The 12,169-nt window shown below is 47.7% G+C and overlaps 3 protein-coding genes across 3 annotated transcripts; 1 reads left to right on the top strand and 2 right to left on the bottom strand.

Moving 5' to 3' along the window:
• Window positions 1–149: 149 nt before the first annotated feature.
• On the bottom strand, window positions 150–4,069 carry MELLADRAFT_117676 (uncharacterized protein; the record flags this gene model as incomplete). The annotated part of the gene is made up of 9 exons (XM_007414692.1): window positions 150–529; window positions 624–1,079; window positions 1,164–1,530; window positions 1,583–1,654; window positions 1,723–1,883; window positions 1,948–2,111; window positions 2,209–3,588; window positions 3,664–3,781; window positions 3,844–4,069. 9 exons carry the CDS (start codon window positions 3,925–3,927, stop codon window positions 467–469), a joined length of 2,865 nt encoding a protein of 954 aa, XP_007414754.1.
• Window positions 4,070–5,146: 1,077 nt separating this feature from the next.
• Window positions 5,147–7,549, top strand: MELLADRAFT_110576 (uncharacterized protein; the record flags this gene model as incomplete). The annotated part of the gene is made up of 6 exons (XM_007414748.1): window positions 5,147–5,221; window positions 5,326–5,404; window positions 5,494–5,510; window positions 5,736–5,987; window positions 6,373–6,792; window positions 6,860–7,549. 6 exons carry the CDS (start codon window positions 5,147–5,149, stop codon window positions 7,547–7,549), a joined length of 1,533 nt encoding a protein of 510 aa, XP_007414810.1.
• Window positions 7,550–8,880: 1,331 nt separating this feature from the next.
• Window positions 8,881–11,623, bottom strand: MELLADRAFT_110575 (uncharacterized protein; the record flags this gene model as incomplete). Its single annotated transcript, XM_007414691.1, has 5 exons — window positions 8,881–8,991; window positions 9,059–9,886; window positions 10,379–10,513; window positions 11,082–11,192; window positions 11,426–11,623. 5 exons carry the CDS (start codon window positions 11,621–11,623, stop codon window positions 8,881–8,883), a joined length of 1,383 nt encoding a protein of 460 aa, XP_007414753.1.
• Window positions 11,624–12,169: the final 546 nt, after the last annotated feature.

Genomic DNA, 12,169 nt, shown 5'->3' with positions numbered 1-12,169 from the left:
TCAATTATCTTGTGTTTCAAAGTTTCACCGAACTCTTTCAACCCATTATAGACCTTAAGGATATCTCATTCAAATCTCACTAGATCAAGTTCTCACCGCACTCTCTGAAACTTGAAGAAAAAGTTAATCATCGCCGAACTATTCCACTTCACCATACCTAAATTACTAATCTTGTATTATATCGAAATTGGAATACAAATTCAATAATGTAAGAACCAAAAAAAACAAGGTGATCAAAATTATATAAAAAAATCCTAACACATTGTAAAACAGTTCTACTTAATTTAGTCCAGTGATTTCCACTTTGATTAACTACATCCTGTTTTTTAAACAAATACTCCAATAAACCACTCCACCTTACTGATAACAAGGTTTATTAGACAAGCTCTATAGGTTTTCCGCTGATTAATACCAATTCGAATTGACACCACACCGATGACCAACGAGAGCAACGTGTGTGAATTGATCATGATAAGTTAATCATACTTGCATCCAAACCCAAAGCATGTAGCAAAAGATTAACATTCCGCTAAATTTCACAAGTTTACAATCCAAAATTTATACCGTTAGTCATCAGACTTACAATTATGTATCACAAGAACCATCAATTATAAATCACTTACGATTTTTAGAGATCCAATATCATCTGAAACCCAATTCTTACCAACCGCCATGACATTTTCCAAAACTTTATCTCTTAAACCTCCAACCAAAGCTTGTTGACCATCCGAATCAGTCGAAACAGCTAAAGTAGCCATCAATTGCCAAACCGGTTCATCTTCTAAATCTAATCCAGACCTAATAAATCTTCTAGAATTCGGATGATTCAAAATTTCATGTTCAACTAAATTGGATGTACCAAATGGTAATGATAAAATCGCTCTAGTAGATGGAAATAATGTTGAAAAATCTTGACTAAGTTGGTTAAATAATCTTTCAAAGACTATTTGCCAATTCATCAATGCTTCTTCTGTTGGAAATGTATTAGATTTAGGTGGTGAATTCCCCAGTGCAGGTGATGGTGCATTTTTCAAAATCTCGGCTCGACTCAAGAAGAGTGTTAAGAAAGCGATTCCCGGCTATGGAAAGATCGGTCGAGAAAGGAAAGATTAGAATAATAAGATATTGATATGCATAATTATTGATACCCATGGTCATCGTACCTTGGACCTTGCTACGCGCATGAAGTCATTTCGGTCTATCATGAGCGAGACCAATCCAGCGATGAGCTCCAAAGGAAGTTCATTGATCACCGCCATCATCGGTGCGACCACCGTATTCATAAAGAGATCAGTCTCTGCCTCCATATCAGGTCGACTTCGTCGGTTAGCTGCAAAAGAACCTGCCAGAAGACTATCATTTGGCAAGTCTAGAATATGCGCATCGTGTATGACATCCAAAGTTTGGAACGTGGCGACCAATAACGTGAGGACTTGAAGTGCCTGTTCTCGTGTAAACAATCGAATGATTCGTGGCAGAAGTCGTTTCCCCTTGGCAATGGAAATGAACGATACGAAGGGGTGGGGATGGCTAATTTGTAAAAACATCAGGATGTGAACGCTAGACGGTTTAAGTTATTTACCTTATACCAAGTGGATCCAATACTCTTAGCTGTTTCCAAATCTTGTCCTTTTTAGCAGCGTATTCCGCTTCCCTGTTGAAATCCAATTCAATTTAATCAGAAATGGAATAGGAGGTGGGATTGGAGAGAGAAAGCTTTACCATTGCTCGATCTCATCTTTTTGTGAATCAGGTGCATCATTCGCCGAAAGCGGGGCTGGCTGAGTCCGACGTAGTTGCTCAGCCTCTAAGACGGTACTGTAGAGCCGCTCGAGAGCCATGAGAACATGTCGACGATTCATTGCAGGTTGTCCAGGTACAGTCTGATAAAGATCCCAAAGATCATCAACAAGGCTACCGATGGCTAGAACAAAGAGAGTGACGTACTGCAGGCTGTTTGGGAAGTTCGCTAGCCAAAGTACCTGGGTGATTCTCACCTCCCGCTGCTTCTGCCAAATCATCAGATGTAGAAGCGGGTTGGACCTGTAACATTTGACGTGGAGCAGAGCGAGTACGCAGAGCAATCTTGCCCAGCGCTCCTTCCAAGCTTACTGATCAAATCCCAAAGTTGATCCACAAAAAGTCACTGTAGTCAGTTGAACGAACTCTAGTTTGGTTTGTGGGATATATATAAGTTAAATGACAAACGCTGTGACATTTTAGGACGTTCTTTAGCATGATCCACAATTCTTTGTACATTTTGAGCCATTCTCATCATCGCATGATCACGTCTGGTGAGTTTTCTTTCATTCATCCGATTATTTCGATTCTGCATAAGTTCATGTTCACGACCTCCTTGAAGTCCCGAGATAGAGGCACGTTCGGCAGCAGCTGCCTGCATCTGCTGTTGTGCAACCAATCGACTAGCACGAATAGCGCTATATACATGAAAGTAAAAATCATCGGCATATGGATCAAAACCAGCTTGGCCGTGGCTAGGGTTCACCAATTGCGATACCTGGATTCGAGTAATGAAATCTTTATCTCCTTGGCTCATCAAATTGTTATATCGAGCCATTTCTGCAATCTTGGCAGCTTTCTTACGTCGAAGAGCTTCTTGTCGTTCATGCTCTTGAATACGTGCCTCAGCAGCAGACCGTAGATCATCTATCGCAGTAGGCGAACCTGCGTTGGAGTTTTGGGCTTGAAATAAGGAGTTGATAGGCACTGATCCGGTATGTTGCATTGGCACTGAAGGCAAGCCATGTACCGAAAGACTTTGGGAATGCCCGTGGCTTATTGGTGAATGGGTTCTTGAGCGCATTGCAGACTGTGCCTGCAGCTGTTGTAGTTGAGCCTGCTGGAGCATAACAGTTGTGTACATTTGCTGCTGTTGGTGTTGTAGACGCAACCATTCTGGATGTTGAGGGTGACTAGGGTGCGCCGGATGTGTTAGAGCGGGCAAATGGACTGGTGAAGCATGATTGGAGCGCAGTTGCGCAACGTTCATCGCAGCTAACGACGGTACTGGCGAAGAGGCACCATGACGCTGAGCAGCTGCAAAGTGTTGCATCTGAACCTGTTGAACGAGTTGGGCTCTAGATTTGGAACTTGATGGAAGTGACATAGGTGGCGGATTACGCATTTCGTCGTTTATAGCGGATGGCTGTACTCGAGCGTTTCTGAGCATTTCAGCTTCGACTTCCTCCAAAGTCAAGGCACGAGGAGCCGACGAAGGGATCTGGTTCGATTTCGATGAAGCAGAGTTGGCGCGCATCTCAGCCTCAATTTCCTCCAAACTACGGAATTTGACCCCCTGCGGAACCGAACTGCTTGGCTTGGCTAGAGATGAAGTAGGCATACGGCTACTGGGGTTGATATTCGGGCCTAAAAGGGGATCGTGGGTGAAGTTGATACCACTTGATTTTACCCTTTCACTCTCATTCGGAAATCTAGATCTGTCTTGTGAGTCATGATTCGAAAGAAGGCTCGGCATAGAGGGCCAAGTCGAAGTGGATTCCGCTTTTGGCGGTACCTTGGAATTACCCAAAAATTGAGCCGTAGAGCCAGAAAAATCAAAGTCTTTGCCTGAAGAGGACCAAAAAGTAAAGTAAAGATGAACGAAGACGTAGAATGAGATGGTAGATAAGAGACAAATCTTACCAACTGTGTCCATTCCAAAGGTTTCATCGTTGAAATCATTCATATCCTCTTCTAGAGCACCACCCAAGTTACCCATATCATCTAGATTGTCCATACCGTCATCACCGAAGTCATATACCTGTTTCAATAAGAGCTTTAGTAGATTATTCCATTTCAGACAATAGATATAGTTTTCCTTACGGCGATGTCCTCTCCAAACTCAGCCCGTAACTGGGCCAATTTTTGATCGAGATTGACTCCACCTGGATCATCATCAGCTGCCATGGTGTGCTTTGAAATTGATGATAGTTTTTCGAAAGTTGATTTGTTATCGAGTGAGATTGGTTTGTTGTGGTTTGATTGAGAAGTGTTGTTAGTCGATGGTTTTCTATTTTTCTTTCTTTTTTCTCAACAACTCTTGACCTTCTCCACTCCTGTCACTCTGTTGTCTGTCAACCAAGTGAAGCGTGGCAATCCTGTAATTTTCATAGCATACAACATGTAGGCCAACTGCGTACATACGCAGCAGGCCTGACATTAAAAACACTCGATCACCACAAACTTAACTAAGTCCTTACGCGGACCTAACCACCATCTCCCGCGAGGGACTTACGCGCCATCTCCCAAATCTCGCGTGAGATCTGTCGGTACACCGACAGAAAAACTTATTTCCTCATTTGCCACGAAGCTGCCTGATCGAACTGGCATGTGATCATAATGAAAAAGAAGGGCAGGCGAGTTGTCTCCAACGGCCCGCCCTCAAAATTGATCTATCTCATCTTGATCTTTTTCAATGTGGAAATAACCTCTTGGGGCAATCACCGGGGCTAAATTTATACACATCGCACTCTGATGCTGCGCGTCAGAAACATTTATTCCCTTCATATAAGCTAATGACAAAAAAGCAGATCGCCCTCGTTAAGACCCTTAACAATAATGCATTATCCGGCTGCTTGGTGCTAGTCTAACAATTCCACACGAGCATGTCAGCATTGTTAACTTGCTTCCGCATGGTCAGGGACCTATAGCAAAGATCACCGACCTATTCAGCGCAACAGGGGCTTTATGCCCATGTTGGATAAAAAGCCGATATGTTAAGCTCGTCCGCCTGTTGAAAGAAGCAAAGGAAGGAAAGACATTAGCACCAATTCATGAGCAGGCAATGTATTCGAGGTAAAAAGATGTTACCTCGCGTTGAATGAAATCACGCCAGATACGTTGTTCATGGCCAGCGTCCACGAGTTGGTGCCGAATGGCCATGAGGAGTCGGACAATCGAGCGGCCATAGTGACTCCCATGCCCACGGAAGGGACGCTGATGAGGCCATAGCCAATGGATGCCACGGTCCAGGAGACAAAAAAGGAAATCAAAGACTGTCATTTGCTGAGCTTGAATGTAGTAAATTATGTCGATTGTTTTGGCGGTAAGGGAAGCGGGTGGATTTGATGCCTCCAGAGCTGTATAGACCGATGGTTTCACTAAACGAACAAATTGTTGGAGGGTCATGCCTTCGGCGACAATGGCGTCGGTGATTTTGGCAATGGCCAATTCGCGATCTTCCTCCTCAGCGGGGGACAGAGTGAGGTCCACGTCCATGCCAGGCAAGTGTTTCGATTGGAGAGAGAGGGGCGCGAATGAGCCTTTTGCTCTTGACACCCTTGCTATATATATATATATTTCCAGGGCAGCCTTGTAGTAGCAAGGCTGAGACATGCAAGGGCGTGGGCTTCAGGAGTCCTCAAGGGCGGACCCAAATTAACAGGTGTGTCCCAATCGGTTCCCGGCGGTCGGTTTGAACCCCAACGTGTTGGGATTCAAACCGAAGTGTCATATATCCATGGTCTTACTTAGCCTCAAACGCAGTGATGGTCTGCGGGGGCGTAGCTCGGAAGGCGAAGGCCTTACGGTCCTCAACATTTCAAATGTTGAGGTCCTTTCCCTGAATGCGAGAGGGCTAGCGCTCAGCACGCCGTTTCGAGCAAAGTATTGGATGGCATGAATTGGTTCACGGCCCAAGGTAGCTTGCAGAGGAGGATGGGGTGGCTCCATTGTTTGACCTGCTTACATTCATTTTGGGCAAGCGAAAGGGATAGTGCTCACCAACGTGGTTGTTTCGCGCGAAGGGAGAGTTAACTGGCACTGCTCTCATCCATGTGCAAAGGGCGCCATCATTTGCCGTCGCACAAAGGCTTTGTGCTGACACAAGTCTTAGGGTTTCTATTGGTGATTGGTACAACCAGACACGTGGCCAGGACCAAGTGATGAGATGGGGAATTGGTTTGTTTGGATGGGCAACTCGACCTGCGAACGGCAACTTGGGCCCTCAAACTGTTCATAGATTACGAGTGAAATGAGTGAAATGTCTGCAACGCCGGTTTCCAGCAACCCTTCCTTGCCCAACTCTGCTTCTCCAAACACCTCTTCACGTTCAAAAACTCGCACCGAGAAAGTTTGTGAATACATATCCTCCCTGGGTTATGCGCCCCGAGATTTCATGGTTTCTTTTTTCACATCGTCCGAGGCCGACATCGTGTATCGCCGCCGTCTAATGAAGGCGGGTTTGGGACCAAAACAAACACGTGTGATCGTGTCAATCTTGGGTGTCTAACGTCCTCAACGCGTGAAGGCCAAGCGGCGTGGGAGCGCCTGATTTTGGACGAGGTCAGCAAGGATACTGTCAGAGTTTTCAGACAATTGGCCAAATGAACTGACTCTGTCAAATTTATTCAGGCCGTAGCAATCGTCAATCGCCAGGAGGTAGCTCGAGGCTATTTTCCTGCTGGGGCATATGTCAGTTCAAATGCCATTGATCCTGACTACTTTAGCGAAGCGGCCGAAAGGCATTGGGAGAAACAAGTCACGGATGGTATGCCCTTCCTGCATAACCTGGTTAAACGCAAGCTCGCCCACGCGTATGGCCTCCAACTGCCCGATTCTGAGGAAGGCGAAGAAGTCGAAGACGACACAGAGGCTGCCGCTGCAGTAGCCATCGCTCCTGTCACAGGGGTGCAGGCGTCCAACGCGAGCGCCGAAACCTCCACAGACACTCTGATTGACGGACCATTTGACGACGCCACACTCTTGTCGCTTGAAAACCTGGTGTTTGTCAAACCTACGCCGGCGGACAGAGCGGCCCACAAAATATCCACCGTGAGTCAGCTGTTAGTTACACCGAAAACGCGAGATATTCACTCAATTCCGCTCATGAGTTATGTAGCTACCCAAAATGATCTGTGCGATGATTGCCGTCGCGTGCAATTGCAGAGCTAACGCAATACCATTAGCTAACGGGCTAATGGCGTTGGCCAGTGGTGTTTCCTGCCGAGTCAACAAATGGCTTCACGCGTTCGGCCTGACGACTTCGCGAACGAGCATCCTCCAAGCTTTAGATCGCCTCCGCGTACTTCAAGAGCAACGGTTAATAGATGTATTCAAAGCCAACCATAAACTGTTACCACTCTTATGCTACGATAACATCGACATCAACATCAAGGTACACCACACCCGCGTGAACGCGTCCTCACGCATGTTTCATGGTACATGGGGGTTCTACATCGTATTTCAAGCGGCGCTCCAGGCGAAATGCGCCGAAGATGCGGTCAACTTGCAGACCTTCTTGACGTCGATGGCTTCGGCATCTCGCAAACCGGTTCGTATGAGCCTGTTTTCACCTGGGGTCAAAGAAAGTCAACATTTCGTCGCCTTAGTTAAAGGTCAACTAGGTAAAGCGCTTCGCGAATATGCTCCATTCATTATTGGTGATGGTGTGGCAAAGTTTCCACCCAAACTTCATACACGTGCCCCTGCAGTCGAACCAATAGCCATGCATCAGGCAAATATACATTTCCTGCGCATGATGGACGCACCCGATAATTCGGCCGAAGGGGTTTCTCGTGTGATTGACTAGATTATTGCGCAAATTGGGGTAGATTCGAAAAAGTACGCGGAAAACCTTTTGGTAGCAGGAGGCGATGTGGGTTCGAATCAGTTGCTCGAAAGCCTGCAAGTCAAACGCTTTCCGCCTGCGAATTCATTTGAGGGGTTCGAGTGGGTTCTATCCCTGTTTGGCGGTGCACACACAACATGGAATTTTGCAAAAGCTATCTGGTCTTTGCATTGGGGGCGGAGTTGTGACGGAGAGGACACAGGCGTTTGGAGATCTTTGTTTGCTCTTGGGGGTGATCATAAGAAACCAGTGGCCTCCCAGGACTTCAATACGGTCATGAGGTCGATACAGTTGGTCCACAAGGCCAACCTGGTTTTTATACTCAAGTTAGTACCTTCGTGTCTCAATAAAACATGATGACTGTCCTACCTACCTAATTACCTGACTGCCCAAATGGAACGGTGATGAATGTAGAACCGTGTATAAGTTGCTCGATCACCTTGATTTGACAAAGGAAGAAGATTTTGAAACATTCTTAGAAGAGGTATGGTGTCAGTACTTTGACACCAAAGCCATTGATTCAGCATTGGCCAAAGAAGAACATACTCGTTATAATCTGCTCATGCGGCTCCATGACTTTGCTACCGTCGTGGAGGCCCATGAAGCGACTCGAGCGGGAGATATCGGGCGTCTGATGAACATGTGGAAACATTGGGCCATCATGGCTCAAGGTATTCCGGGACTTTCACATTACGCCAGGCACATCCCCCGGATTGTGCTGCTTTTAGAAGAGGATTTACCAGCCAGTCTGGCTCACGCTATCAAACATTCCATCCTCATCCCTTCGAACGAGCGTGAGGAACACTGGTTACCCCTTGATGAGTACCAGGAAGTCCACATTTGTTGGCTCAAAGACGTTTACGATAATACGGTCAGTTCCAATCGTTATTTTCTCTGGTCACGTTTGGAACACGCCTCTAACGAAACAAACCTGCGGACCGTCGAATGCAAATCACTTAGGGGCATGGCACAGATATTGAGCGGCTCACTTGTCGGTGTTCAAATAACATTCGAATGGTATGTATTCATTTCCAATGGGCTATGTATGTATAACAATTGACTGAAATGGCCTCCGAGGGCATTCAAACAGTTACGCCGCCTGATGCAGCTGATCAAATCAGCGGCCGGCCATAAGATCATCTACCAGTCCAACCTTCACACTATCAACAAAGTCACCATGGAAGCGTTCTTGAGGTACGCTGAAGGGAATTTGGCCAAGTGTTCCGCTGCTAGACCGCCGGCCCCAGTCACCAATGTTTGGCGAGTGGGAAACCGCAATATGATTCGCCTGATCAGATCTGACTCAAACGCGGGTCGATCTTCGAGGTTTCGCTGGGGCCAGGCCAATGTGCTTGCGAGTTGGGAAGATGAGGAGGCTCCGGAAGAGGAGTGATGGCAATGCCCTAATCATGTACACGAGGATATATGGGGGTCAGACGAGTTGATGAATATGGCTACAATATCACGCACATTCAAAGATGTTCGCCTTTTGGGGTTCATAACCCCAGGCCACTCCTCAGCTACCCTCTTAGGGAGGGCTGATGGTGCATGAGAGAATATGTGACCATGAGTGACAATATTATTAGCGGATTCCCCTTGCTGACTTATATGGTTGGTGACGTTTCCATTTCTGTTGACGATTTTGTTTGGGGCTGCCTTCTTACGAGCGGCCGCGTTGAGCTTCTCTTGAGTCCGTCTGTCGTGGTCCGCCGCTTTTTGAATGGCCAGCTGCTGTTTTGCGTTTTCGCGGTCTAGTTGATGTTGCATCTTCTGGGCTTCATGACGCTGTTTGGCTAGAAGGGCACCTTCCACAGATATCGCCTTTTTTGCAGACGCCGCTCGAATCGCCGTGCGCCTGCGAGTAGACGCCTCCACGAGCACTGCATCCGTATCTAAGCGAGCTTTCCAATCTTGAAAGGCTCCAAACAGCGTTTCGAATTGGCCTTCAATGGTCTCGCTGGCCAGTACCACCGCCAGGTCGCCAGGCTCAGAGAAAATGTCGATGTTTTTGGCGAGATCCCAAGCCAGGTCTCGCCCAAGATAGTCTTCAGGACCTAGGTTAGAAGGTGATGTCATGACCTTGTTGAATAATTTGTCAAAGGCCACCACTAGGGCGTCAACCAACGCCATGAGTTCTACCGACCTCATGATCGAATCGTCTTTGCTGCACTGGAGCGCGGAAGGTCGAGGTTCAGGGCGAGGCAGGACAACGGCTTCCGGTGGGGCGGAGAGCAGAGCCTCCAGGCCGACTTTGTCCATCGCGATAGAGTCGTCGAAGTTCTCGGTAGTGAGTGCCGCCTGGGCCATCCAAAGAGATTCAGCGTCCTCCGGACGACAGTTCGAGCAATCACACGGGGCCATCTTAGCTTCCCTTTGCCGTTCTGTTTCCTTGATCACAGTGACCATCGAAGCGTCTAAGGGTATGTACCCATGCCTTAGGAAGCGGAGTTGTGTCAGAGTGATGTCAGTGAATCAAAGAAATGACAATCAAGAGCCTGCGTACTCAAGGTCTACTGCCAGGGCGACCCTCAGGCACACGGGGGTAATGGCAAGGGCGTCCATCCGTTCATCATCAGACATGAGAGTAGGGGTCTTAAAGTCGCGTATGTGATTTTTACCGTGGGTGCGTGTATGTTCTACCAGTAAGATGCCCAAACCTCGGCGCCCGTCGCGACCACAGCGCCCAGTCATCTGAGTAAGGTTGCAAGGGTCTTGCCGACCCAAAATGATAACCCGCCGAACTCGTTTCCAATTTTGGCCTAGGCCGAGAGCCAGTGTACAACATAGAACAGCGAGGGTACCGGCGACATAAGCAGCAACCGCATTGGCTTTACTTTCAGGGCCAGTTGTGGCGTGGTAGCGTTGAGCAAAGGTAGAGTTGGGGTTCGCTGTTTCGTTGGGCGTCCCGCGGGAGTTGTTGATGAGCTGCAAATAATCCAAAGTCCCGCTTTGCGATCCAGAATAGATGAGGGTAGGAGGTAGAATCGTGGTGGGAACCACTGTGTGATGAGCAAAGATACAATTCAGAGAGGCTTTGATAGGCCTCTTGAAGGCCCGCCGGATCAGTCGTATTTCAGGCCGTGTGAGCTCTCCGCGACTGAAAGCTACATCGCGACGGTCGATCTTGAGGTTGTCGAGAATTGCGTTCACTGCCTGAGGAGGGCAGGTTGCCGACATCAGAAGTCGAGGGACTTTGTCGGATGAGAGGAATCGTCGGAATAGGTTTCCATAGGATGGACGGAAAACCCCTCCATCCTGAACTCGAACATGACTGGTAAGGGTTTTTGCCTTCCCGCTCTCAACGAGGCCCCATGTATACACCATGTGGGCCTCGTCAACCACATTGAGGACCAGCCGTGCCTGGAATCGTGTGTCCCCCCACATGCGTTCAAAGATCGTGCTGGTCAACGCCACCTCGGGACTCTAGTGTGCAAGCAAAGTCAACATGACATCAGTCTGCTGCTCTGATGTTATCGTAGCTATTTCTTCATACCACGTAAACGAAGTTGAAGTGTCCTTCGATGATTGAATCGCACATCCCCTGTGTGCAGTTGGGGCCCGTAAGATTTACGGCGTGGAGGCCAACCACATGTTTCTCGGCAACCTGTGAGAGCAAATTGCATTTGATCAGCCGTGGGGCGGGAGGCCACACAAACATTTAGTCTGAATATCACTCACCTGGTCATCGCCAAGTGCATCCAAAGGGTTGATGCTTAAAATAATAGGCGCATATATTTCGTCGTGCGCAAGATAAAACAACTCGGGGACTCTGCTTTTTCCAAAACCCGTTCCGGCTAGTAAGAACGTGGTCCGTCGTCTGAGGAGGTTTACTACTACTTCGACCTGCTGTGGTCGAGCCATATAACCGTATTTGGCTAGGAACATGTCACTGAGTGCTTGGGTAAGGTCTTCATCGTTCAAATTATTCAACTCCGGTCGAATCTTCGGCTGAGTGGTTGTCCGTATGCGGCGATTTTCCTCGTAGTGAAGTCCTAACAGAGCTGCGCCGTTGGCAGATTGGCTCCTTCGTAGCATGGGGCGGTACGTGATTGAGGTGAGTGGTGCAATGGGAGGTATGTATCGTGGACTTGGCGAAATCGTGAGTAGGTGTGTGGTGAAGGCAGTAGCTGCAAACTGTAGTTTGCCTGAAACGGATTGGAGGTTTAGTACAATAACTTTGGCTGTTTGGGTCCAAATTTGGGTTTTGGGCGCCGCAGTCTCGAAGAATGTCATGTACGGCCCCGGTGATTGCCCCAAGAGGTTATTTCCACATTGAAAAAGATCAAGATGAGATAGATCAATTTTGAGGGCGGGCCGTTGGAGACAACTCGCCTGCCCTTCTTTTTCATTATGATCACATGCCAGTTCGATCAGGCCCCCCCCCCCCAAATGAGGAAATAAGTTTTTCTGTCGGTGTACCGACAGATCTCACGCGAGATTTGGGAGATGGCGCGTAAGTCCCTCGCGGGAGATGGTGGTTAGGTCCGCGTAAGGAAATAGTTACTCTTGCGATCACCATCTTTTTTTTTTTTCCCCAAGCTTTTTTTTAAGTGCGTAGGGCTTAATTGCATAATACACTAT

Source organism: Melampsora larici-populina (genome assembly GCF_000204055.1).
Source record: "Melampsora larici-populina 98AG31 unplaced genomic scaffold MELLAscaffold_45, whole genome shotgun sequence".
NCBI lineage: Eukaryota > Fungi > Basidiomycota > Pucciniomycetes > Pucciniales > Melampsoraceae > Melampsora > Melampsora laricis-populina.
The sequence above is the reverse complement of the archived record's forward strand: the minus strand, read 5'-3'. Positions and strand labels throughout refer to the sequence as shown.